The sequence below is a fragment of the Ascaphus truei genome, chromosome 13, assembly GCF_040206685.1.
Source record: "Ascaphus truei isolate aAscTru1 chromosome 13, aAscTru1.hap1, whole genome shotgun sequence".
NCBI lineage: Eukaryota > Metazoa > Chordata > Amphibia > Anura > Ascaphidae > Ascaphus > Ascaphus truei.
The window spans coordinates 38,604,334-38,632,045 of NC_134495.1; the positions used below are offsets into that span (position 1 = coordinate 38,604,334).

The 27,712-nt window shown below is 44.7% G+C and overlaps 1 protein-coding gene across 1 annotated transcript in view; it reads right to left on the reverse strand.

The window, feature by feature from the left end:
* Window positions 1-2,328: 2,328 nt before the first annotated feature.
* The window catches only part of LOC142465246 (uncharacterized), a 63,820-nt gene continuing 38,436 nt past the window's right edge, over window positions 2,329-27,712 (reverse strand). The window contains 4 exon segments of the mRNA XM_075569244.1: window positions 2,329-3,287; window positions 3,290-5,020; window positions 20,843-20,966; window positions 21,157-21,360. Coding sequence (XP_075425359.1) covers window positions 3,196-3,287; window positions 3,290-5,020; window positions 20,843-20,966; window positions 21,157-21,360 — 2,151 coding nt within the window. The 3' untranslated portion in view covers window positions 2,329-3,195.

A 27,712-nucleotide genomic window follows, 5' to 3' on the forward strand; every position in this document is an offset into this window, starting at 1 on the left:
ACTTATTAAATGGTTTTAATATATATAACAATACAGTGCTTGAATTACAGAAAAGGTATTAAAAAATAAACATACAATTACAATATAAGGCAGAACAGCTTCTTAAAATAAAAGGGGTAAAACAGAAAATCATAAACAGTACATTACCACATGCTATGGATTTTCCCCAGAGAGGCACTGGTTCAGAAGATGAGGTCTGCCATGCTATCCAAGCATGCCCCTAGTCAGATCTGCCCAGTAACAAACTCCTCCAGACTTAGATACAATATTTTGTTAAGGCACCGTCATAAGCCCACCCCTTTCTACGGAATACTTTGACATTCAGAGCAGACAGAAAACAGTCCTGCCCAGTTTCAAACCCAGCATTTGGTATTTTGTACACAAGTGTAGCTCATAAACCCCTCAAGCACCAAAGGGATTAAAAATACCCAATATCTCATGACATTATCATGACAGTCCACACCAAAGACTTCTGTCTCTTAGGCTTGCTTGGATGCTATACTAATACATTTGCCTCTAATAACTGCCTTATGGGCCTACAATAATGTGATCAAGAGACACTGTCATGATTCTGCTGAAAAAAATGCGTTATCTCTGATCTAACTCTGTTTGAATCTCTGGTATAACAAGGATTCCTTTAGCCTCCAGGAGATGTGCTTAGTGGAGAGCTTTGATTGTCTTAATCTCGGCTAAAGCATGATCGGACCAGGATATTATGTTTATTTATTTAGCTTGTGTTATCTTAGGTACCAAGTTAGCATCCGTGAAAGTGATATTGCGCCAAGGACTGTTCTCTTCTTTTGTATACCATTTGTACTAGCCTTATGGATAGGCTTGTTTTATATCCTTAGGCAGCCACTCCACCATTCATTCATAGTTGTCTGTGGGATTTCCTTGCACTCCTGGCTGTATCCTTTAGTCTGGATATATTCAGGTCACAATTTATTTTCACATTAATTTGTAGTAATTGCATTTGATTATATTATTATATTATTTTGTTATGTAAATAGGTTGAGCGCTGAGTATGTTTAGATTCTCTTTCTTGTCACGATTTATGGGGTGCTGAATAAAATGTATAGTCTCTTGTTACTGGGTGTTTCTTTTTCCAGATGTCAACTATATTTAGATTTCTTAAGCATCTATAAAGGGTTATAGTATCATGCTTTCTGTAGCTCTGTTGTGACCTCACATTCCAGGGAAATCTATCTAGAGGCACCTTAGGGGCCAGGTTAAAGTCTCCTCCTTAAATCACCTTCCCTTCTGCGACTGAACCTAGAGAGGCAAATACATTTTCAAAGAATGTTAAGCTATTTTTGTTGGGAGCATAGACATTTGTGATGATCATGGATAAGCCATGTAGAGAACTGACAGATGTAGCGAGACTTACTGCCTCAGTGACCACAGACCAACAGGCTCAAAACCACGGACTGTGAGCTGTTGGTCTGTGGCACCCAAAATTAGTACATTTTGCAACCCAGGAGGATTAAAGAGATGTTTCTCATCCCGGCCAGACAGTCTGTAAAAGCTGAGCAGAGGAGTCCCAAAGAGCAGCTCTTACAGACTCGGTCTGTCCTGCCCCTTGATGACAGAAAGATGCAACCACCAGTGTCCAACCACTTGCCTTTGAAAATCTGGGGCAATCTCCCAGTAAACTGCACCATTTCTATAAGATTTCTGCAGCCAGACTAATGGCCCATTGGATTAACACAGTGGGGGTCCATGAAGGTCCCATTCATACTGAAAGGGACTGCAGGGACCCCTGCTGTGTTAATCCGGTGGGCCATTAGTCTGGCTAAAGAATCTCACAGAAATGTTGCAGCATTTACTGTGAGATTGCCCCAGTATTTTCCCAAGCAAGTGGTCGTATACTGGTGGCTGCATCTGTAGATGTCTGAATATGGGCGTCCATATCATGAGGGTGAACACTAGAGGACCATATCCGGGCATCTATGTCATCAATGGGCAGGATATTTAAATCATGTTTCTATACTGTATTAAAGCAGGGGTCTCCGGAGGTGAATCCCATTAATTTCAACTCAGAGGACTCCCTGCTCCTGGAGATATAGACCTCTGTAGGGAGAGATGGCCGCTCCGGTTGGGGTTTAAAACTAATAGGGCTATTGCCCATTACTATGTGTGGTGGGGGTGGGGGTAGAAGATGTGGGTGATGGGGGTAGTTGCCCCAGGGTGTCTATACTATCCTTCAGCGGTTACTGGGGACTCAAGCCACAGCCAGACTCACAGGGCTCTGAGTAAGCAGACTATCAAATACCACACAATACAGTATGCAACAGAATAACCAAGTTCTAAGAACCACATGGGCTAACACTCAGTCATGACAATAGATTTAATAAAGAGTGGTACAGTACACAAAGGGTTAACATACAATTCAGCAGCAAGTCGCAGTAAAATAAATGTAGATGAGGTTTAAAAAAAGACATACGTCCATCAAATTTAACCTATGCTAAATTTAGACAACAGATACTTCATCCTATATCTATACTTCTTATTGATCCAGAGGAAGGCAAACAAAAAACCACAGTGTTTGGTTACAGCCCATGTGGGCATAAGGCTTGGTGCAAAGGCAGGAATTACTACATGGTCCAGTGTTTCCAAGGAAAGAGAACTCAGCAAGCGCGTGGCTTCCACATGTGAGTCTAAAAGAAAAACTGTCAGGAATGGAATTTTAAAGATGTTTTGTCCCATTGTTCCTTGTGGGCTTTATGTTGGTTTTTTTTGGACTTACAGTGAAATTTGGGACAGTTGCTAATCTTCAGACACTATCCAGTGCTTGCCAGCACACAACAGAAATGTAAAAATAAGAGGAAATCCAGAGTGTAAGGGGTTAATGATTCCCTAACCAAGGGTGCTGCTTTGTCTGAGATCTAGCAAGCATCAAAGGCGTCATCTCAGCAGGGGAAATGCAGCAACTGGCAGTAGCCAGGTAAAGGACAGAAGAAAAACTGCAGGGGGCCTTTGGTGGATGTCACAACGGGGAGGGTATACAGTCTACTAAAAAAGCTATACCCTATTGTAAATACATTTTAACTTCTATTTCACTCCAAAATAAAGGTACCTGATGGGCAAAGCTGAGTATCACCTTTATTTAAGGGCCTCTTCCATCACATAACATTTTTAATGACTTGAACTTTCTGAGAGCAAAAATCCATAACACGCTCAGTGACATTTTTAATACTATATATTTTTCTCTGTGGTGTCTCGCATTTTTAACAACTCTGAACTTTGGGTAAAACATTTCCCATATTGGGAGCAATTGGTCTCTTTCGTGTGTGAATTCTCTGATGTCTAACAAGACTTGAGATTTGGCCAAAACATTTATCACATTCAGTGCAAGCAAATGGCTTCTCTCCTGTGTGAATTCTCTGGTGGCTAATGATCAATGACTTATAGGGAAAACATTTGCCACATTCAGTACATACAAATGGCTTATCTCCTGTGTGAATTTTCTGATGTTTAAGAAGATTTGAGCCCTCTCTAAAACATTTCCCACATTCAGAGCAAACAAATGGTTTCTTTCCTGAGTGAGATATTTGATGTCTAACAAGTCTTGAGTTAAGGGAAAAAGATTTCCCACATTTAGAGCAAACAAATGGTTTTTCTCCTGTATGAATTCTCTGATGAATAACAAGATCTGACTTTTGGGGAAACCATTTGCCACATTCAGAGCAAACAAATGGTTTCTCTCCTGTGTGAGATATTTGATGTCTAACTAGCCCTGAGTTAAGGGAAAAACATTTCCCACATTTAGAGCAAACAAATGGTTTTTCTCCGGTATGACTTCTCTGATGTTTAACAAGAGTTGAGTTCTTGGAATAACTTTTCCCACATTCAGAGCAAACATATGGTTTCACTCCTGTGTGACTTTTCTGATGAAAAATAAGATCCGACTTTCGGGAAAAACATTTACCACATTCAGAGCAAACAAATGGTTTCTCTCCTGTGTGACCTTTCTGATGAATAACAAGATCCGACTTTTGGGGGAAATATTTCCCACATTCAGAGCAAACAAATAGTCTCTCTCCTGTGTGCATTCTCTGATGTGTAACAAGAGTTGACTTATGGGAAAAACTTTTCCCACATTCAGAGCAAACAAATGTTTTTTCTCTGGTATGACTTCTCTGATGTGTAACAAGAGTTGAGTTCTTGGAAAAACATTTCCCACATTCAGAGCAAACAAATGGTTTCTCTCCGGAATGACTTCTCTGATGTTTAACAAGAGTTGAGTTCTTGGAAAAACATTTCCCACATTCAGAGCAAATAAATGGTTTCTCTCCTGTGTGAACTCTCTGATGTGTAACAAGCCACGACTTATAGGGAAAACATTTCCCACATTCAGAGCAAACAAATGACTTCTCTCCTGTGTGAAATTTTTGATGCTTAACAAGAGTTGAGTTCTTGGAAAAACATTGTCGACATTTAGAGCAAGAAAATAGTTTTTCTCGTATGTGAATTCTCTTATGTCTAAAAAGAACTGATTTACGAGAGAAGTGTTTCCCACATTCAGAGCAAGGAAACCATTTCACTCCCTCATGAATTGTCTGATGTTTAACAAGAGCTGAGTTACTAGTAAAGCATTTCTGACATTCACAGCACTTATACAGCCTTTCTGTAGTGTGTGTTCTTTGGTGAATTGTATAATCTGATTTATTATTAAAGTTTTTACCACATTCATTGCACTTATACTTAATTACTGACATATTTTTGTGACCTTTCGGTGCATTAGTGTTTCCTTTTTCCCACTTCTCAATATCAATAGATGCATATTCAGTCCCTGTATGTTCTCCGAGAGTATAAATAAGGGAGACTGTGGGATTTTCTTCTTCATGTGAGCCTGATTTCTTAGCCATAATTCTCACAGCTTTTCTCTCTCTCATACTTGGGTTATTTTGTCTCAGGCAATTTGCTTGATTTTTAACAACACGGTTATCTTCATTTATGCTATCTGGTGAGCAAAAAGGAGTGTGCCATCCTGCAGGTGTACTTCTGCTCATGGATTTATCTGTTGGAAATAAATACAGTGTGTGAAAAGAAGTTCATTAATAGCATAATCATAATTTAACATTACTGGTTGAACATTTGAATTAGTATAAAACACGTCCCAAATTGCCATTGGAATATACTGTAAGCTAAAGACATACTGTGGAAAAATTGAAAGCAACTCAGGGGTTACTTTACTTTTTATATAGCTATTTTCTGAAAATCTATTGAAATAGGTTTTGATAACTGAAAATATCTAGTCCTTCCTGCAATACAGAGGCTTAAGTACGCTGGACTAAAAACATTTCCCAGATGTATAACTGACCCTCAGAAATTGTACACTAAACAGTGTTTCTCTGTAGGGGTTTAGCACACCCTGGGGATTCATGGGAGAATCAAAAGGATGAGCAGCAGGGAGAAAGAGGGCAGTTGTTAGATGGCTGGGCAGTTACAGGGAGAAGGAGCGGCTCAGTGAGTAAAGTCACTGACTCTGGCTCCTTGTGACCTTGGGCAAGTCACTTTATCTCCCTGTGTCTCAGGCACACAAAAAAAAATTGTAAGCTCTACAGGGCAGGGACTGTGTCACAAAAAGATGTCTCAGTAAAGCGCTATGTAAAACTAGCAGTGCTATACAAGAACAAGGGTAAGTGAAGATAGGGAACGCTCAAATGCCAGGTGTTTAAAGTTCAAATAGACCAAACCACAATCCAAGAAAAATAACTTCAGGATAATGAGTTATGTGATATATTGAAACCAATTATTATGGGTAAGAAACACAACCTAAAGACTGGTAGTGTAAGGCAATAAAGCCCCCACCATCAATCTCATTGGGGGCTAACCCTGTGGTAATAAATAAAAACTCACTGTTGATTCCTGGTGTGGCTGGTGAATATGCTGCTTCCAGATAAGGTATACAGTATGCAGATAGTGTATGGCGTGCACAATCCGATAAGGAGCAGAGGGAGGACCCAAGTAGCAAAGTACAAATGTATTAGATCATTAAGACATTAAGACATTAAAATCCAATACATTTCAAACGTGTTAGCGTTCTTGACAAAGATTCTCTTGGACATAACACCTGTCGAGCCAAAGGCAGCCCCCTTAGAGAGTCTCTCTGCTCCCATCCACTAAGCCAGCATGGACAGGGTTAACATCAATAGGAAAAGATACAAAACTTCAAAGACCTGGAGTTAGTCAGTCCCTGCACCCTGTCTGTCTGCTGTAGGGGTCTTGTGCTGTGCAGCCAACTTTGCTCATGACAAAGGTGAGACCAAGGGCGGACAAGGGTGTCAGACATTTGCTGCTGTTACAGCTTCTCTGTTATTGGTCTTGGATAAAATATTTCAGAAGCATATTGAAGCATTTCTATCTTCAAACATTACCTGCTCTCATAGTTCTACCTCCGCATAATCCCACTTCTCCAATGCCAACTCTTTCACTTAACAAGCAGCCATACAACACACACCAACCTTCTTATCCCCCTGTACCTTATGTTTCCACTTATCCTTCCTCATACATTGTAAGCTCCTTGCAATCTGTAACAATGTATGTTTATGTGTTTGTTTTTTATGGTTTTTGTCCTCCAACCCTACTGTACAGCAGCGCTACGTAAAATGTTGCCACGTTACCTGTGTGTCTCTGTCTGTGTGTATCTATTCTACTTTGTCTGTGTAGGGATCTTTTCTCGTGTGTGTGTGTGTGTGTGTGTGTGTGTGTGTGTGTGTGTTTCGCCTGTCTGCCCAGGGTGTATCTCTTCTCCTGTCTGTACATTTTCTTGCGTGTGTGTGTTCGTTTGTATCTGTTCTCCTTTGTGTGCAAGTGAGTGTGCCCTATGTGTATCTGTTCTCACTGTGTACAGTATATCAAGCTGTGTGTGTGTGTGTATCTATGTGTCTCTGTCCTGTTTGTATCTTTCTGTCCTGTGTGTGTCTTTTTGCCCTGTGTGTGTACCTGTTCTCGTGTGTGTATTTGTTCTCCTGTATTATCTATTTCTGTCCTGTGTATCTGACCTGTGGTATATGTATGTGTGTCTTATCTGTATCTGTTCTCCACTGCGTATGTATCTCTTTGTGTGTGTGTGTATCTGTTCCTGTGCGTATCTTTTCTCATGTGTTGTGTATCCTACTGTAGGTATATCTATACGTCTATGGTTTGTTTGTCTGTCTGTTCTGTGTGAGTGCATCTATACTGTGTGTATCTGTTGTCTTGTGGTGTTTGTGTCTGTGGGTCGTGTGTGTCTGTCCGTCATGTCTGTGTATGTATCTGTTGTGTGTCTTTAATATGTGTATCTGTTCTACTGTGGTGAGTGTATGTCTGCCCTGTGTGTATATGTTCTCATTTTGCGCATGTGTATCTGTTCACCTGTGGTGTGTGTCTATCTGACCTGTTCTTGTGTGTGTCTGTACTGTGTTTCTGTCTTTACTATGTGTATTTTTCCTCCTGTGGAGTGTGTATCTGTCTCTCCATTGTGTACATGTCTTTATTTTTTATATGACTGTCATAATTGTGTGTGTATTGTATGTCTTTATTTGTATAGCGCCATTGATGTACATAGCGCTTCACAGTAGTAATACACATGGTAATCATATAAATAACAAATAATATAAATAACAGGTCATAGGAATAAGTGCTTCAGACATAAATGTAACATTTAGGAAGAGGAGTCCCTGCTCCGAGGAGCTTACAATCCAATTGGTATGTAGGAGGAACGTGTAGAGACAGGAGGAAATTTTGGTAGGTGCTTCTGCAGGGGGCCAAGCTCTATGTATCATGTGTCTAGTAATATCTACGGTGCTACTCATATGCTTCTTTAAGCAAGTGTGTCTTAAGGTGGGTCTTAAAGACGGATAGAGAGGATGCTAGTCAGGTATTGAGGGGAAGGGCATTCCAGAGGTGCGAGGCAGTCAGTGAGAAAGGTTTAAGGCGGCAGAGGGCTTTAGATACAAGGGGGGTAGAGAGAAGACATCCTTGAGCAAAATGCAAGAGTCGGGATGGTGCATAGCGAGAAATTAGGGCTGAGATGTAAGGAGGGGCAGAAGAGTGAAAAGCTTTAAAAGTGAGGAGGAGAATTGCATGTGTGATACAGGATTTGATAGGAAGCCAGGAGAGCGATTTCAGAAGGTGAGACGCTGAGACAGATTTAGGAAAGAGTAGAGTGATTCTGGCCGCAGCGTTGAGGATAGATTGTAGGGGAGACAGGTGAGAGGCAGGAAGGCCAGACAGCAGGAAGTTACAGTAGATGAGACGGGAGAGAATGAGGGCCTGAGTCAGAGTTTTAGCAGTCGAGCAACAGAGGAAAGGGCGTATCTTTGTAATATTGTGGAGGAAAAAGCGACAAGTTTTAGAGATGTTTTGAATGTGAGAGAGGAGTCGAGTGTGATCCCTAAGCAGCATGCTTGGGCTACTGGGTGAATGATGGTACTTCCAACAGTAATGTGGAAGGAGGTAGTAAGGCCAGGTTTGGAAGGAAGTATGAGGAGCTCTGTTTTTATCATGTTAAGTTTAAGTCGGCGGAGGGCCATCCAGGATGATATCGCAGAGAGGCAGAGAGGTACTCTGAGACTTTGGTCTGTAGAGCTGGTGTAAGGTCAGGGGTTGAAAAGTAAATTTGTGTGTCGTCAGCATAGAGGTGATATTTAAACCCAAGGGATGTGATTAGGTCACCTAGGGAAAGTGTGTGCAGAGAAAAGAGAAGAGGTCCCAGGACAGAACCCTGCAGCACCCCCACAGAAAGATCTATGGAGGAGGAGGAGGTGTTAGCAGAAGATACACTGAAAGTACGATGGGAGAGGTAAGAGGAGATCCAGTATAGAGCTTTGTTATTAATACCAAGAGTATGGAGAATGTGGAGGAGAAGAGGGTGGTCCACTGTGTCAAATGCTGCAAAGAGGTCAAGTAATATGAGCAGAGTGTAATGACCTCTGTCTTTGGCAGCATGGAGGTCATTAGTTATTTTAGTAAGGGCAGTTTCAGTCGAGTGAGCAGTGCGGAAGCCAGATTGTAGAGGGTCAAGGAGAGAATGGGCGTTGAGAAAGTGGAGCAGGTGAGAGAATACAAGACGTTCAAGGAGTTTGGAGGAAAAAGGCAGGAGGGAGACCGGTCGATAGTTAGAAAGACAGGTAGGATCAAGCTTGCTGTTTTTGAGTAATGGTATACAGTAATGGTTGCATGTTTGAAGGAGAGGGAAAGGTACCAGAATAGAGGGATGTGTTAAATATGTGTGTGAGTGTAAGGGCTATAGTCGGAACAAGATGTTTTAGGAGATGGGAGGGAATGGGGTCAAGAGGGCAAGTGGTAGAGGGAGAAGAGGAGATCAGCAGTGACACATCCTCTTCTGAGACAGCGGAAAAAGAGTCAAGGTAGGCAGGAGGAGAGTTAGGCCTGGGACATATTAAACACTTTGGTGCTGCTGCCGCTGTTGCTTGCTGCCGCTCACTCTACCAGGAGCTTTTTGCTGTCCTGGCAGAGGAGACAGCAAGAGCGCTTGGGAGGCGGGTATCACTGTGTGTGTGTCACTTGGTAGCTATCAGTGTGTGTGTCACTTTGAAGTGGTCTGTGTGTTTGTGTGTCACTGGGGAACCTGTGTGTGTGTGTGTGTGTATATTATATAATATTTTAAACATTTAAAAAAAAAGACATGTTGTGAGAATAAATTATTTATTAACATTGTGCAACTTTGATAAATATATTCACACACACACACACATACATCACACACACACATACATACACCTCTGTCTGGTCTGCTGGCTCTGTAGTTACAATGCCGGACCGGCTGCAGCCCCATTGGATGGGAGTGGTCACGTGACCGCTCCTCCGCTTCCACGAGCGGCAAATTTCAAACTTGCCTGTCTCGGAAGTTTCTCAGCCTCCGCACGCATCAGCGCGCATGTGGAGGGAGAAACTATAGCCGCACTGATTACAGATGCAGGGGCTTTGTGCATCTGTTCAGCGCGGCTCAGCGCGGCTTAGCCCGCCTCAGCGACGCTGAGTTCACTATGTACTGGGCCTTAGGAAGCAGCGTAGGATGGGAGGAGGCAACAGATGGGATGTTCTGATGTATGGATTACATGGGTGGTTGAGTAGAGAGTCAAAGACAGAGAAAAGTCGGCGTGGGTTAGACTTGTGCGTGTTGATTAGTGATGAAAAGTAGATTTGATTAGCCTGAGAGAGGGTAGAGTTGAAACAGGACAGCATAAATTTGTAGTGAAGGAAGTCTGCAAGCGTATGAGATTTTCTTCAGAGGTGTTCAGAGGAAAGAGTGGAGGAACGCAGCGTGCGCGTGTGGGAATTTAGCCAGGGTCTGGGGTTAAAAGGGCGAGGACGGCAGAGAGAAAGCGGGCATGTAGATCAAGAAAGGAGGATAAGGCAGAGTTGTAGTTCCTGACCAGGTTGTCAGGATCTGAATGACAGGAGAAGGTAGATGATTTTAACCCCTAGCGATGCTAGCCAGGAAATGTCCATGTAGTAGATATGCAAATTAAAGCATTTGAATCTTCATAATCCTTCCAAACAAAAACAGCCTTAATGAACTCAGAAATCCAACATCCACAATTGCTGTGATATACCACTATTGAAATCCATTGAATGCCACTATCTATAGACTCCCAATACCCTATGATAGGTACGTCTTATATGGGTGTCAAGTGGCTATAGGAACTAAATGGTGTAGAGGTCACATACATGAGCAACATATAATAATGTGGAGTGAAGTTCCGATTGCGCACGAACTCATCAAATTAGGAAATATATGTAAAAAAGAAAATAGAAGAAAAAACACAATAGTGTAATATTGTATGCAACCGTCAAGGTAAAAAGTAATGCACTCACATTAGGCAAGGTTAGATGAGCATTTCGGTTGTTAAGTGAACCACACTGATGAGCAGGAATCTCTGTTGCTAGGATATGTCTGGTAATGTAGACCTTCTCTCCTAGTAGGACTCAGATGGGCCTGAGCTTCAATTCAAAGTGTGTAACCGAGTGCTGTGTGTCTCAAATACAAATATCCTGCTGCGGAGGAGCTTACATTGACGCTGCAAGTCTTGCGATTGGTGGAGAGTATCCTGCTGATGAGGAACCTGCAATAACGTGCGAGTCCTACTATGAGAGAAGGTCTACATTACCAGACATATCCTATCAACAGAGATTCCTGCTCATCAGTGTGGTTCACTTAACAACCGAAATGCTCATCTAACCTTGCCTAATGTGAGTGCATTACTTTTTACCTTGTGGTTGCATACAATATTACACTATTGTGTTTTTTCTTCTTTTTTTCTTTTTTACATATATTTCCTAATTTGATGAGTTCGTGCGCAATCGGAACTTCACTCCCCAAACAACACCAGTGGCTCTGAACTAACCCATTTGCGGTCCGGTGCGGCACCCATCAAGGAAATCTATATAGTTGGACTACAATGTATCCTTCTAGTTCACAGTTTTTGCGCTTGTTTTCCCCCTTTTTATGCAACATACTGAATAATAATGAAATTACTCACTGATGACCATGTGGAGATCTGGAGGCTGTCGACGTGCTCCTACCAAAGGGACATTTTAGTGAAACCCAGATTTAGGTAGTGGCAATCCTTGTGGGTGCGGGCTGCAGTCCACTGTTTAAGGCCAAAGGAAGAGGTTAGAGAGAGAAAGCGGGAAGCCCAAGGGGTCATCAATGTGGCAATTGATGTGCCCATGGAGAACAGGGGAGTCTGAGGAGAGAAATAAAGAGAGCCAGGATTCAAAGTGAGAGAGAAAGGCAGAAGGGGGATGAGTAGAGGTAGGTGGGTGATAGATGACCGCCACGTGGACAGGGAGAGGAGAGAAGATCTGGACAGTGTGAGCCTCAAAGGAGGGAAAAGCAAGTGAGGGAGGAATAGGAAGGTTTCGGTAACGGCAGAGAGAGGAGCCCCACACCTCCACCCCTACCATCAGGGCGCGGAGTGTGGGAGAAGGAAAGGCCACCATAGGAGAGGGCAGCTTCCAGTGCAGAGTCAGACTGAGTGAGCCAGGTCTCAGTTATAGCAAATAGGAGCAGAGAGTGAGAGAGAAAAAAGTCATGCACAGAGAGAAACTTGTTAGAAATAGAACAAGCATTCCAAAGTGCACAGGAGAATGGGAGAGAGGAGGGAGGATGGCAGGGGATGGGTATGAGGTTAGAGGGGTTGACACCAGAAGGAATAGAAGTCTTATGTGGAAGCAGAGGACGAGAGCAGGTAGAAATAAGGCATGGACCAGGATTGGGAGGGATATCCCCAGAAGCAAGGAGGAGAAGCATGGACAGAAAGAGGATGTGTGAGGATGATTTGTAGGGGTGTTTTTTAGTGCAGGGGGTATAGCTGTGTAATGGCAGAGGGTGCAGGTAAGACTGTGTGTAGCAGTCTGTCCTTTGTGTGTAGCAGTGTGTGTCTGTGTGTGTGTGTGTGTGCGTAGCTGTCTGTAGTGTGTGTATTATTGTGTAGCAGTCGGTCCCATGTGTGTCCTTTTTGCACTATTGTAAGGGTGTTGGCAACTGAGCATTATGAATACGGAGCCTTGAGAGAAAAAAGGTTAGGAAACTCTGCTCTAAAATATCCCATCCTGAGTGACAGAGACAAACCTTTCTTTACCTGGCTCTGTAACTGGTTCCTTGCTCCTAACAAAAACCTTACAACAAAAACACAAAGTGTAAATTGAGCTCCTGTTTGCACGATGCAAACATGACTGACATCTCTATTAAAAGAACAGAAAACCGGGGCGTGTCGATGACGTCGACCGAGACGGAAGGGTAAGAGGAGAGCTCCTGAGACCCTAACGCTGCAAACAAATTAAATATAGATTTACCCCGACTTTCCCGACCGCAAAATATATGAGACAAACCTCTAACCACTCAGGCATGTCCCATAAAACAAAAACCCAGCCCGGGCAGGGTGTTACAAAGTATTTCCCCCCGGCGAAGCAGAGCTCCGACTCGGGCTCCAAAAAACAAGATGGCGCCTCCCCGCCTGGCGCACGTGGGGCAAAGTCACCGGCAACGGAACGGGACCGGCAGCAAGAAATGCCGCCCACGGAAGAAGGAATAACAAAGGCCTTCTTAGAAGAGCTACATAATAAACTTTATCGATCCCTACAGTCCAACCTACGTGAAGCGGTGGACGAATTAAAACAGGACATACAAGGCCTAACAAAAAGAACCGTAGCACTGGAGACCAAATTAGAGGAGGCCCTCAAACATCAAGAGGCTGCGGACAAAGAAATTAATCGGCTAGGAGCAGAGGTGCGCGCCCTACAAGATGACATCGAGGATCAGGAGAACCGCGACCGCCGCCAAAACCTCAGAATAAGAGGGGTCCCGGAAGAGGTTCTCCCGGGCCAACTCAGAGATTACCTCAGAGACTTCTTCACCACAGTCTGCGAGGATATGGAGGAAAGAGACCTTGAGATCGATAGAGCCCACCGCGCGCTGGGCCCGCGATCGGAAGACCCCAGCCGGAGAAGGGATGTGGTCGTCCGAATGCACAGTTACTCGACTAAGGAGAAGATAACTAGAGCCTGCCGGGAGATGGACTCGATCTGCTTCAGAGACGAACCCATACAAGTCTACAGTGACCTGTCTAAGAAAACGATCGACCGCCGCAAAGACCTGAAGCCACTGACTCTCTTACTAAGAGAAAAGGGAATAAAGTATAAATGGGGGTTTCCCTTCAGATTGGTAATACCGCATAAAGGGAAATACTTTGTCATCCGATACCCGGAAGATATACCCCAGGTAGTGCGAGCGCTGGGACTGACCCCCCCTGCATCCTGGCCCGTGGAGGAACGCGGCCCTCAGAGACAGGAGCCTGAAGACCCCCCGACGAGAGCCTCTGAGCGTCTAGCGGAGCAAAGGCAACCAAAATCAAGATAACTCAGCCGCGATGCAGAGCCCCAGACGAGCAGGAGCAACCAGAAGATTGCAGCAGCCCGCCGAGGCGAGACCCCATCCGCGGCTGGAACAAAGACCTCACCAGCCCCTTGTAAGCCCCCCTCCGAAGGAAGAGCCTTTTAATGGTACTCACCCAGACCGGTCCCGACTGGCCACGCAAGCGGGAAGAGGAGACACCGACTACCTTCAACGCCGGACCAAGAGCGGAGTCTCGCGAGGCTATACCATCCCCACGTGACACGGCCTGGATTCTGCTTTCCCCCGGCAAAGAGGTGGCGGAGGACCCCCTCCAGACGGAACGAAGCAACCCTCCGACCAGGAAGGGGTCTACCGGACAGGGACTATACAAGGTCCCAGGGGTGATTTGAGGCAGCTGCCTCTCCCCCGAGTTTTGAACACCTCCCCTGGTTTCCGAGGAAAGACCTGCTCCAGAAGGGTCTGTGATATAAAAGTTTAAGTTGTACATAGTTAGAATATGTGTGTTGTTAGTCAATTTACTTACAAGTTAACGGTAACACTTTAATAGCTATATAGACTGAGGCCCCAGAGGGAAAAGGATTAACACCCACCCCCCCCTGCATTGCGGCCATTTACCTAGATAACCTGCCCCTCTCCTTATCCCAGCCCCCCATTCCCTAGACCCCCCTCCCTGCCTTCCCCCCTCCTCTGCCTCCCTCTTCCCCCACCCTTTCCCCCCCTTCCTCCCCAGCGTTTCCCCCCCCCCTTCCCCCCCAGCGTTCCCCCCCCCCTTCCCCCCCAGCGTTCCCCCCCCCCCAGCGTTCCCCCCCTCCCTTCCCCCCCAGCGTTCCCCCTCCCCCTCCTCCCCAGCGTTTCCTCCCTTCCAAGCTCCCTTACCCCCCGTGTCATTTTCTCCCTTCTCCACCTAGTGACACTCTCAATGGGCATACTAAGAATGTGGACAGCATACTGTGAAACTCTGAACCTAATGATATGAACTGCCTTAGATAGGGTTGGAGAAATGAGGAAGAAATAAGGTTGCATATTCAATATAAAACAAAAGTGCTCAGAGGCTTATTCCTAACCTTTTGTGCTCCCCACTGACATACACATGCTCCCCTCCCCCCTTCCCCCCTTCCCCCCTCCCCTTCCACCCCTCCCCCCCTTCCCCCCCTCCCACCCCCCTCCCCCCTCCCACCCCTCCCCCCCTCTCCCCCTCCCACCCCTCCCCCCTCCCATCTCCCCCCCCTTCCACCCCCCCCTTTTTTACCCCCCCTCCCCCTCCCACCCCCCCCTCCCCCTTTCACCCCCCCCCCTTTCCACCCCCCCCCTCTCCCATAGTCCCTCCTTTCCCATTGCCCCTTGCTTACTCGAGTGTACAAACCAGGATATCCAAAGGTGGTAAAGAAATTTTAATCAGAGAATGTAGACTGTATATCTATATGAGGAGGTATTCGACGAAAAAGCAAATGATTGTATAAACCACTTAAAACAAAAGATGTCTAAATGTACATATTGCACCTCTGTATACCTATAAGTTTCCCCCTGCCTACCCTCCCCTCCCTCTCCTCCCTCTCCCCTCTTCTCCCTCTCCCCCCCCCTCTTCCCCCTTTCCCCCCTTCCCCTCACCTCCCCTCCCCCTCCTTACCCCCACCCCCAGTTAAGGTTATTGCTATCCCCAAGATTCCCATAGTTACCAGAGACACTCGGACCTCCCACTGAATGTTGCCCCCCCCCACAAGGCAGTGATTAATGTAATGACATATTGCCAGATAGGTTATAGGAAACATGATGACTTCACGGTGTAAATACCACCTTCCTGTAACCCCTGCTACACTTTGATACTCCCCACCTTTTCCCCCCCCCCCATTCCCTTTTCCCCGCCCATCCTCTCCCCTTCCTCCCCCCTTCCCCCCCCCCTCCCCCTTCCCCCCCCCCTCCCCCTTCCTCTCCCCCTTCCCGCCCCCCCCCCTCCCACACGCCCTCCTCCTCCCCCTCCCCCCCCCAGATACAGAACCATCCAGGAGTACAACTCCAAATAAGGGGAATAAAAATAACACCCCTCTAACCTAGTCTAACCTATAATAAACAGAAAGGATACTCAAAGTCAAGAGGCCCTTTCAAGATTGAGTAGAGGCAACCAAAATGAAAAGATTAAAGCAGATGTTAGGCCCCAACACCTGACGACCAACTTTCCCTCTCCACATATCCCCCAAATTAGCACCGACCACCCCTTACCCCTCCCCACTAAATAGAGGCAAGTCTCATTCCCATGACTCCCCCCTCATCATAGGGGAAAACAAGAGGGAATAGCGGGTAATACACGGATCTATAGGGTCCCTTCCTCGCCCACTCCGGTCGGTTATCGCCACCGGACCCACCCCCTAAGGGTGCTTTACCCGACAAACCGACTGCCCGTTAAGTCGGTCTTGTTCCATTAAGACCAGAACAAGGTCTATTTTCTTCTCCTTTTGTTACCTGCTGAAACTATCCCAGCAGGTCCCCCCTCCCTCCCCCCCTCCCTCACACCCTGGTTAACCAAGGCCCACAAAAAAAGAGAGTACCATCTAGTTACGCATATAGCCACTGGTCCTTGTAAGGATTAGCAGGATCTAAAAAGTTGAGATAGAGAAGGGTGACAATGGCCAAACAAGGACCAATTAAACTAGTATCTCTCAATGTAAAGGGACTACAGAATAATAAGAAAAGAAGGCTAGCCCTCCAAGAATTAAAAAAGCTCAATGGTGATATTGTCTTTCTCCAGGAGACGCATTTCACGGCGCAGGAGCCGCCTAAAACATTTCAAAATACGTATCCTATGAGTTACTACTCATCATTTAGTAGTAAAAAAAGGGGAGTTGCTATATTGATTAGACAAGGCACCCCCTTCAATTTAACAAAAGTCACAACAGACCCAGAGGGTAGATTCGTGGTAGTCTATGGTTCTCTGGCGGGGTCCGCGATCGCCCTGATCAACCTCTACGCCCCCAACGAAAATCAGACGAACTTCCTAAGAAAAGTATTAGAAGAGATTGACCCGGACTATCTGTCCTCTTTGTTAATAGGAGGCGACTTAAATATGGTACTCAACCCGACAGAGGACAAATCGACCACACTGGGTCGGCCACCCCCGCCCCAAGCAATAAGATTGGGGAAAAATTTCAGAGACATTATAAAGGATTTCTCCCTAGTAGATATTTGGAGAGCACAACACCAGGGACAAAGAGACTACACTTTTTTCTCGGCCCCTCACCAGACCTATTCTCGGATTGACTGTTTTCTTGCCACCAGGAATGTACTAGAGGCAACAACCGACACAGACATAGGTCCAATCACTTGGTCAGACCACGCACCAATTTCTTTATTTCTCACGGCCCCATTTATAAAAACATACACATATAATTGGAGGCTAAACGATTCTCTCCTAAATAATAAAGAGACAGAAAAAGAAGTCAAAAGAGCCCTCAAGAATTACTTTAGACTAAACTTAGGCACGGTAGACTCCCCAGCTATCTTGTGGGAAGCCCACAAAGCGGCTATTAGAGGCCAACTTATCTCGATAGCATCATATAGGAAGAAAGTCAAAGTAAAACTAACCAAAGAGCTCACGGATAAGATCATACAACTAGAGCAGCAACACAAACTGAACCCGTCCAGGAGAATTTACAAATTACTGACAGCCACCAGAACCAAATTAAAAGAAATACAATTAGAAAGCGTAGAAAAAGCCCTAAAATGGACGGGTCAGAGGTATTACGATAAGGGGAACAAAGCAGATAGACTTCTTGCTGGCAAGTTAAGAGGCGTACAAAAAAGATCACAGATTACGGTGATCAAGAATGGGTCTGGTGAGATAATCTATAATGAGAAAAAAATAGCGGAGGAATTCACCAAATTTTACACCAAACTATACAATCTGAGATCTGACTCCGCTATTCCAAAGTTAACCGCAGAAGCATCAATAATAAATTACCTTACCGATTGTAATCTTCCCTCCCTGACAGAGGAGGAGAATGAAAGGCTAAATGGTAAAATAACAGTGGAAGAATTGTCAGCGGCGGTAAAAGCGTCCAAATCCTCCAAAGCGCCGGGACCTGACGGCTACACAAATCTCTACTATAAGAAATTTCTACCCATACTGACACCCCACCTTCTGAACCTGTTCAATTCCTTTATGGATGGGAACCCAATACCAAACTCAATGTCCTCAGCTAATTTAGCTATAATCCATAAGGAGGGGAAAGACCCGACCCAGTGTGGAAGTTATAGGCCCATATCCCTTCTGAATAACGACTTAAAACTGTATAGTAAGATACTCGCGAACAGGCTAAACCCCATATTACCCAGACTCATCCACCCAGACCAAGTTGGATTTGTCTCAGGACGACAAGCAGCAGATAATACACGTAAATTAATAAACATAGTCGACCATATTCACATATCCAAAACAAGGGCCATGCTACTGAGCCTAGATGCAGAGAAGGCATTCGATAGGATAGACTGGTTATTCCTAGATAAGACCTTGGAAAAATTTGGTTTCAAAGATAAGTTCCTGGATGGAATCCGGGCTCTCTACCAGAACCCTTCCGCTGCGGTTAAACTCCCAGGGGGAACGGGCGAGAGATTTCAAATTAAAAATGGCACAAGGCAGGGTTGCCCCCTATCCCCTCTTCTTTTCGCCCTCACGATCGAACCACTCGCAACTAAAATTCGAAATAATATAAATATACAGGGTGTCGAGATTGGAGAAACAAATTTTAAAATATCTCTATTCGCCGACGACATCATTCTGACCCTGTCCAGACCCCAAACTTCTCTTCCGAACCTTCAAAGAGAACTATCGGACTTTGGTAAAGTGTCTGGATATAAAATAAACAGCGGAAAGTCAGAGGCTTTAAATATTAGCCTACCTGACGTGGAAGTGAAACTACTCAAACTGAATTTCAATTACCGGTGGTGTCCTGCATATATTAAATATTTGGGAGTAAATATATCAAGACACTACAATGCTCTATATCAAGACAACTACCCAGCGTTATGGGCAACAATTAAAAAAGATTTGGAAAAGTGGCAAGGTTTCCAGATATCATGGATTGGGAGAATGGTCTCAGTTAAGATGAATATTCTCCCTAGAATTTTGTACTATTTCCAGACACTCCCGATCCAGGTGCCTGGCGCTGATCTAAAGAGCATACAAAACAGAATGTTTAATTTCATTTGGCAGGACAAAAGACCCAGGGTTGCAAGATCGGTCCTGTTGGCACCAAGGAGTAGAGGGGGTATGGCAGTCCCAGATATACACAAATATTACATAGCAGCACAATTGAAACAAGCTGTCATGTGGAATGCTGACCCAGCCAAACACTGCTGGATCGATATTGAATCTAAATATGCCAGAATGCCTTCTCTGCAGACCTGCCTATGGAGTTTGGATAAAGGAGATAAGCAGATGCATAACTTAAAACTACAAGCGTCCCTGTTCACATGGGATGTCTGGTCAAAAAGCAAGACCAGATTCGGGCTGTGCTCGGCTAGCCCTCAACTCACGCCCTTACCCAACAACCCAAAGTTTCCACCGGGTTGCGGATCTAAACTATACGACCGACTTAAAGAGGGGGGGGTCGGGACGATCGCGGACCTCCTGAGATTTGACACGTTCCTGAGCTTTCAAGAAGTCAAAGCCAAATATAAAATCAGGGAATTGGATACATTTAAATACTTACAAATCCGACATTTTGCCCAAAAGATATGCCCATCCCCAGAATTCCCCTCCCTTACAAAATTCGAACGATTGTGTCAAGCAAACACATACCAAAGGGGACTAATTTCTAGTATATATACCATTTTGCATAACTCAAAAACCATCCAAGAGCACGACTATATGCTCAAATGGGCTGCCGACCTGAACATCATAATAGAAAGGGAGATTTGGGAGGAAATTTGGCTAGCAGCCTCAGGAACGTCCCTATGCACCGTTACAAAGGAGAATATTTATAAAATTCTCTACCACTGGTACCTCACTCCAGCGAGGTTGAACCAGATATACCCCCTGGCGTCAGATCTGTGTTGGAGAGGCTGCGGACATAGAGGGGACATGGCCCACATCTGGTGGACCTGTCCAGAAATTGAAAAGTATTGGACCAAGGTTCAAAATTTAATAAAAGAGGTCACAGACCTAGATCTACCTATAGAACCGCTGACCTTCCTACTTGCCAGGCCAATACCAGGTATTGCCCGGACAACTAGGAAATTAATCTCCCACATTCTAACTGCGGCCAGATGTGAGATCGCGGCATCCTGGAAGAGACAATCCACACCATCTAAAAAATCCATTAAAAAGAGGATCAACGAAGTAATGATAATGGAGAAGTTGACGGCAATGCTGAGGCAAAGGCTCATCGCCTTTGATAAGATATGGGAACCCTGGTGGTTCTTCAACAGAAGAAGGCCCTGACAGACAGAAAGCTAGTATTAAGAGCAAACCAACCCCTTCCGTTCCCCAATGCTGACCTAGTAGGTCCAAGTACCACAAAGATAGGGCCCCCAGGCTGTGAAGTTCTCCCTCCCCCCCCCTACCCACTCCCCTTGATCCCTCTGTCCTCTCTCTTAGAGGACCTCTTTTTCAGGGTCACCTAGGGTGACCCCTTCTTTACCCCAGAAAAAGTTAAAATGTTTATGTATTAGGCGATGTAATTAAACTGTAAATCACCTGTTGTACCAATGCCTAATAAAACTATTTGGAAAAAAAAAAAAAAAACAAGTTAGCGGCAAAAAAAAAATTAAGAAGTAAATTCCAACATTCTCCAGTATTTCAAGCAAGATAAAATCGATGTAAATATATCATGTTAAGGAATGGTGGTATTTAAAGCCCTGAATGTAGGTGTCTGCGTTGGGATGGGGATTGCAGGTTTGTATCTGTGTGATATAAATCCAAGTTTTACCATTAAAAAAAAAAAAAAAAAAAAAAAAAAAGAACAGAAAACCTCATGTTACCCAGTGAGCTGAGGTTCTGGAGATTCTCCATCATCACATCCTTGTAACGCTCCTTGTGTCCTTCTAAATACTCCCACTCCTCCATGGAGAAATACACAGCAACATCATCACACTTTATAGGTACCTGAAACACAGAGAATCCCCCATTCAGGATCCAGATATAATAATTGGTCCTGTAAGAATCGTTTCCTTATAGAAAGCCAGGTGAGCAAGGCAGAGAGGAGAATACAGATACATAGAACAAAGTTTGCTCAAGAGAAGGCTGAATGAAGATAGAAAGGAGGTAATATCTAACGCTGCCCAGCAGCCCTCACCTCTCCAGTCAGCAGGTGTATGATGATGTTGGTGTGTTCCAGGATCTTCTCAGACATCTGCTCCTTGTCATTGTTTCTCTCATGTATCAGGGAGTTAGATGGATTCTCCATGATGGCTCTCTGGGTCCTGCAGAATATTTCTGGCACACAGGGACTGCTGCTGTCTGTGACATGCTCACCGTGCTTCTTCACAACTACACAATCCTACATATAGAGAGAGACAGTAATAAATATCACTGTGCAGAGCAAGAGACACCAGTTGAAATGTCTCCTGTTCCTGCAGATTTGTTGTTTTGCCGTAAGAGGGACACGTCTCTTGTTAACAGCTCTATACTCAATCTATTCAGTGCCCTCCCCACCAAAACTGTCTATTGTATCACTTACATGTCTGTGCCAAACTCACTGACTCCCTGTGACGGGGAGGAAAGGGTTAATACCTGATTTGCCATGCATTACTGTTGTCGTCCTGTCCCCGCCATTTTTATTCCCCATGTGCAGGCCATTCCCTGTCTGCGAGGGTAAAAGACAAGATGCATTGCTTGCCATACCCTCTAACCAACACATGATAGAAGATCTTAAATGTAAGGCAGGAGGTATTTTTTTTGTAAGTCCAAGCAGGAATTACTTGGACATCCAGCTGTGATATGGGTGAATGAGCTTCGATATTTTTATGATCAAGCCTCAAAGGGTTGTAATTATTTTTATGATGGAGCCTCAAAAGGCTCCCACAGATTTAGAGTCCCCCTGTCTAAAAGAGTGTCAATTATGACAAGACCCAGAGGCCCATAATGTATACAATACTGGCATACTGATGCACAGCAGATGTCAGGCTAGTGACACCTTTGAGACAGAGACCAGACCCAGTGGCCCCAAGAAATGGGTGTAGCCCAGGTATGCTAAGTGGCTGGGCGTCAACCTGACCCATGCACCCTGCCCACCGGACAGCCCTTTTGACCGGTCTTATGAACTGTGGGTACTTGGCTATTCATGGTTTTTTTTTGTTCCCACGAGGGGATTGGATCCACATGTTAAAGATAGCTTTGGGCAGTCTATAAATGCAGCTTCCCAATTATTCCCAGTGTGATTCCTGAATTTTAATCCATGATGTAAAGATGCAAGACTTTGTTCCAGTACAGCAGCAACCAGTCCAGGAGTGAAGGGCTTAATAACCACATAACCACAGGACGTTTAAAACCAAGGCTACATTTCTTGCGCTTGCAAGCAGAGCACAATTTCTTTTGTTTCCAAGGACAATTTCTTTCATTCCCTGATTCCCGTGAGTGTGGTTTTCAAGTGTATTCTGCAGATGTCGTGTGTTTGTCTATTAAGGAAATAAATCACAATTTATTTTGCAACTTGTTCTGTTCAATCACGTACCCAGAAATATAAATGTGTGGATAAAAGTTGGTGTCATCGTGACACTCCCCTGTGCCTATATGAGCACTAAGATCATGGATTGTACAGACATAACATAAAAAAGTATATGCAATCATTACAGGACTTCTGACACTGCGGATATTACAGAATAATGTAGCACAGACACAAAACATCCATTTTATTATGGATAATTATAATATAATATATGTAGTGGGCCCAGGATCTTTTTCTGCACAGACATGTCTCTTCCTGAATCCAAGTATATCCAATAACTGGATCAATACCCTCTGCCAAACGACATCCGTCCCTGACCCTATCAGACTCTGTGCTCTCCTGCCGCCAACTGGTCCTGGGCTCTCCATATGCCCAAACATCTTGCCTGCCCTTGGGTTCTTGCTTTCTCTATTACATGTGTGTGACGGTAGGGGGTAGCCAGACTATCAAATAAAGGTTTAAGCTCATTTGGTTACCTCTGATCCGTGTGTTGGCTTTATAGAGTATCAGCTTTTGGACCCAGTGTTGTATATGCATAACCTGTAATTGTGCGGTAATAAAGTATTGTATATGTTTTTACCTTTCCAGGAGTGCCAGGAGTGCCAGCAAGGAGCGCTTGCTGTGATACGAGTTTCAAGGGCGGGGGGTGGGGGAGTGTGTTTGCGGGGAAAGTGTTGTCAGATTGTATCTATCTAGACAGGGCTTAGAGTGGCTGGTTCCCCTAAAAATGAGCCCAGGAATCAGGTCGGATGCCTGGATAAATGTAGACACATTGTCCCTGTAATATCTCCCCTGGAAAACGCTTGTGCGACTCACCACAGGGCTTCCCTGCTTCAGCACAGACCAGAAAGGTAAAAGGGGCATAGGGATGTGAGGTGTCCCTGAAACAGTCAAGGGGACCCTGGGTTAATGGGGACATTCAGTAAATGCCCCGGTCTCCCAGAACTGGTATAGGGTTCTGAGGTACTCCGATCATCTAAGATTGTGAGGGGTTCTTAGAATCCGTACTAAGTTTATTATAAAGTGTGTGTGGGGAATATGGCTAGGGGGAAATGACGTGCAGTTTCCTATTCTATTCCCCATAACCAGAAAGACTTGGGATTGTTAAAGCGTATATTTTATTAACAAAGTGTGTTAAGTACATGTATGCTTTGTGCACAGTAAAATGAGGCACAGGGATGAAAAGTGTTCCTGTAGCTGCAGGGATCCCTAGGTAACATAGGGGTTCTGGGGCTGCTCCAGTTATATATAAGACTGTGAGGTTTTGTTAAAGTCCAAAGTCAGGTTTTGCAGAGTGTGAGGTATATGGCTAGTGGGAATAAAATTACAAGTTCCCATTCTATCCCTCATCACCAAAAAGACTTAGACATTTTAGCAGTATTAAAGTGTAAGGTATATTTTATTAGCAAAGTGTATTGAAACATATGCTTGTGCATTGTACCAAGATGGTGCCACTCTGTCTCACTCAGAGGTCTGGGTTTGAAAGGTCCGAGGTGTGAAGACCATTTGGGCAGGATACCTAAGTAATGTCCACATCCTCAGATCAAGAGATACTATTTACATTTCAAGTTGCTTTCCCAGGCAGGCCGGAGCCCTGTCACTGCGGGTGGCATGAAGGGAACCAGGGGCATAGGGGCCATATTTCACACGCCCCCGGGTTCATTCAGATATCTGAGAAACCCTGTTTTGATACTGGTTTGTCTCAGATTGGTTGCTGAGACATTTCTCAGGCTTTTTGATTGGGCTGTAGGTTTCTGTAAATGAAACTGAGGTTTTTTTTTTTATAACATAAGTTTTTATTGGTCCCATACACAGATGTCAACATACATTGCTTCCAGCCGATATATATACCTTAGTCTGTATAAGAAACCATTTTCTAATCATACCATAATGGCAACATAGTAAAAATAGTAAGTGTTAACAAATAATATAGGGTAAGTGACACATTGGGGATAAGACAGGGGGGGGAAGGGTGGGTAGGGGAGGCCGCCGGAACTTCCGTGATGCTTGTAGGTGAATAGTAGGCTCCTCCGGTCCAAGCTGCGTAGTTGAGAGATCCTCTTGGTTCCCGCTGCGTAACTAGTTTCTATGTTTCTGGGCCCATTACTGCCTGTGTAGTCCAACACCTCCAAAGGAGAACGCACTTGTACCTATCAGAGCCATATTGTGGCCCTCTCTACCCCAGGGATGTCTATCTGTGCCAACCAGGGTGACCAGAATTTTAGGAAATTTGCGCCAGTATCATTAACTAAACTCGTCAATTTTTCCATCTGGCATATAAACCAAATCTTGTGCCGAATCTTTGTAATTGAAGGAATTGTGTTCTGTTTCCATATTGCTGCGATCTCCCCTCTCACCGCTATGGCGAAGTGCGCTATAAGTTTGTTCATGCTTTTGGATAGACCCTCCACTGGTCTGTTCAGTAAGAACAGCCATGCGTCGAGCGGAATTTGGATGCCAAGGATCCTTATAAGCCAATCTCGTATGTTGTTCCAAATCCGGGCTACGTGGGGGCAGGACCACAGCATATATAACAGGTCTGCCTGCTCTCCGCATTGCTTGGGGCACAATGGGGAGTAACCTGGCAGGAATTTAGATAGTTTAAGCGGGGTGAGGTACCACCTCATTAGAACCTTATATGTGCTCTCCTTTAATGTGGTGCACATGGAACTCTTTGCCGTGGCTCCCACTATTTTTGACCATGTCTCTGTGTCTAGAGTCTCTCCGAGATCCGTTTCCCAATGTATCATATATTGTAGTTTTTCTGTAACCTCGGATTCAGAACCGATCACTTCCCTGTACATCTGTGATGTAAGTCCCTTAGTGTTTGTCCCATTCCGACAGAGCTTTTCAAAATTGGTCAAGATTGACTTTGGATTTACCTTCTGATAGAACGCTCTGATCTGGAGATACTTATAGAAGTCCGTTTGGGGTATAGGTTTATCAGCTCTAATTTGTTCAAAAGTTTGGATGCCCCTACGGCCCTCCAGATCCTTTAATCTAATAATAACTTTCTGTTTCCAGTTAGAGAAATCAGCGCTATTTAAGCCTGGAGCAAATAACGGGTTGCCCCAAAGCGGGGTCATCAACGAGTTCTTGGATGTCACCGAGCACCTGAATTTTGTCGCATCCCAGATGGAGAAAGAATTCGCTACTGAGGAGAGCGGCAATGTGCCTTCGTGCCGTTTTGGGAAGCCAGATTAGGTTGCTTAATTCCAATGGGGAACAAGCCTCTTTTTCCAATGCAACGCATCTTTTCGAATTTGGGTCAGAGTGCCATTGGACGATTTGGCATAATTGAGCCGCCTTATAGTAGTGTAACAAGCAAGGTACTGCCAGGCCCCCATTACCCACCTGTCTCATCATAATCTGCTTCTTAAGTCTGGCCTTCCTACCGTTCCAAATAAATTTGGATATTGCAGACTGAAGCGAGAGGAGATCCTTCTGTCTGAGTGGCACTAGTAAGGTTTGGAACAGGTATAGAAGGCGAGGCAGCAGATCCATCTTAATAGTGTATATTTTACCTATCCATGAGATCCGTTTGTCGGCCCATTTTCCAATATCCTCTCTTAACGTTTGGATGACGTTTGAGTAATTTGCGCCATATCTACTTTTGAAGTCCCTGGTAATATGAACTCCCAGGTACTTGATATATATTTTTTGCCAATTAAAATTGATCTCAATCAGCTTTTCTACCTGCTTAGGAAGGCTGATGTTGAGTGCTTCCGACTTTGCCTTGTTTATTTTGAAACCTGAAATCTTATTGAACTTTCCCAGCAAGTTAAACAGATTGGGTAAAGAAGTGAGGGGTTTTGAGACTGCCAGGAAAACGTCATCCGCATAGAGCGCCACCTTATGCGTCTGATTCCCCAACGTGATGCCCTCTATGTCTTTGCTAGTGCGGATCTGGGCAGCTAGAGGCTCCATACATAATGCAAAGAGAAGGGGGGAAAGCGGGCAGCCCTGTCTCGTACCGCTTTTTATTTTGAAGGGATCCGAAGGGAAACCCTGGTGGGTAACCCTTGCCGATGGCCCCGAATATAATGCAAAAATAGCTTTTATCAATTTCCCACCGAACCCAAACGCTCCAAGCGTAGCTTCTAAATAGGGCCAGTAAAAGTGCAGATAAGTGCATAACCTGCACGAAATGCGTAGAAGGGTTGCGACCCTCTATTTTATGACTTCCCATTAAAGAGATTATTTTTGCCAGACCTGCTTCGCCTTCATTCTTCTTCTGTGTGCTGCACACACACTGCATTGGATTCTCCTGACCTGGATATAGCTGCACGCTTTGGGGAGAGCTGCTGGGGATTTGTGAGTACTCATACCTGGGGCCATCCCAATGAGGAGGGGGAAAGTGTCTCTGCATACTAACCCCCACCCTTCAGGGTGTTCTAGAGCCCCCCCTACAGGTTTAGTACATTGATTATTATTTATCATTCATTACCCAGTTTTTGCTCTTTTCCTCTCAATATATGGATATATTTTAATATAGGTTCAAGTATTTTGAGCACCATCCTCCAATCACATGTATCCTGTCAAATGCCTTTTCAGCATCAAGGCTTAATACCATAACCGGTATTGATCTTGAATTGGCTATCTCTATCAGATCAATAATCCGTCGGGTGTTGTCTGCGGCTTGCCGATCCTTAATGAAACCGACTTGATCTGGGTGTATTAGCCTGGGCAGGATGACACTCAATCTATTGGCCAGCAATTTCCCAAATATCTTCACATCTGTGTTTATAAGGGAAATTGACCTGTAGCTCTTGCAGTCCAACGGATCTTTTCCCTGTTTATGGATTAAGGATATGGACGCTTGGAGCATGTGTTCTGTGAAAGGGGTCCCCGCCAGCACCACATTGAACATACGGAGGAGGTGGGGAGCCAGTTGTTTAGTAAATTTTTTGTAATATAGATTCGAGAAACCATCGGGCCTCGGGGCTTTAGAGAGTTTTAGATTCATGATGACCTCTGATATCTCCTCTAAGGAGAAATCTCTTCCTAACACCTATCCCTCCAAGCTGCTCAGTCTGGGAAGGCCTGCACTCTGAAGGAAATCCTTCATCGCTTTCTTAGTAGGATTATTGTGTGGCCCTTTATTCCTGTCGTAAAGATTTTCATAAAACTTTTTTAATTACCCCACTATTGTTTTCGGATTGGCGGATGCCCCCCCCCCCCTGAT